A 344-nucleotide genomic window follows, 5' to 3' on the forward strand; every position below is an offset into this window, starting at 1 on the left:
CCCCAGGCCTGCTATGACCCCCGCCCCCCATCCAGATTGTCACACATCAGCTACGCCCAGTTTAACACCTTCGCTCGTGGGGGCCAGAGCCAGCAGCCGCCAGTCAATCCTGCACCTGCAGCCAGCGACTTCCCAGGGGACTGCAGTCTTCTGGACTCCACTTCTCAGCTGGCTTACGACAACTATGGATACCCCTCGCATTACCAGACCTACCGCATGGGTTTCGCCCCCTCAAGCTTGGCCACACTAGAAGCTGGCCCATCCTATGAGATGTACGGGGTGGGTTCCGGGGTTGGCGGCCCTGGGGTTGGTGGCCCCGGGGGTGGCGGGGCCGGGGTTGGCGG

At 64.0% G+C, this 344-nt stretch overlaps 1 protein-coding gene across 1 annotated transcript in view; it reads left to right on the plus strand.

The window, feature by feature from the left end:
* kirrel1a (kirre like nephrin family adhesion molecule 1a) overlaps positions 1 to 344 on the plus strand; it is a 30,988-nt gene that overhangs the window by 30,037 nt on the left and 607 nt on the right. The window contains 2 exon segments of the mRNA XM_020616332.1: positions 1 to 7; positions 9 to 340. The exon segment at positions 1 to 7 is cut by the window's left edge and continues 166 nt beyond it. Coding sequence (XP_020471988.1) covers positions 1 to 7; positions 9 to 340 — 339 coding nt within the window.

This window comes from Monopterus albus, unplaced genomic scaffold (assembly GCF_001952655.1).
Source record: "Monopterus albus unplaced genomic scaffold, M_albus_1.0 scaffold173.1, whole genome shotgun sequence".
Taxonomy (NCBI): Eukaryota; Metazoa; Chordata; class Actinopteri; order Synbranchiformes; family Synbranchidae; genus Monopterus; species Monopterus albus.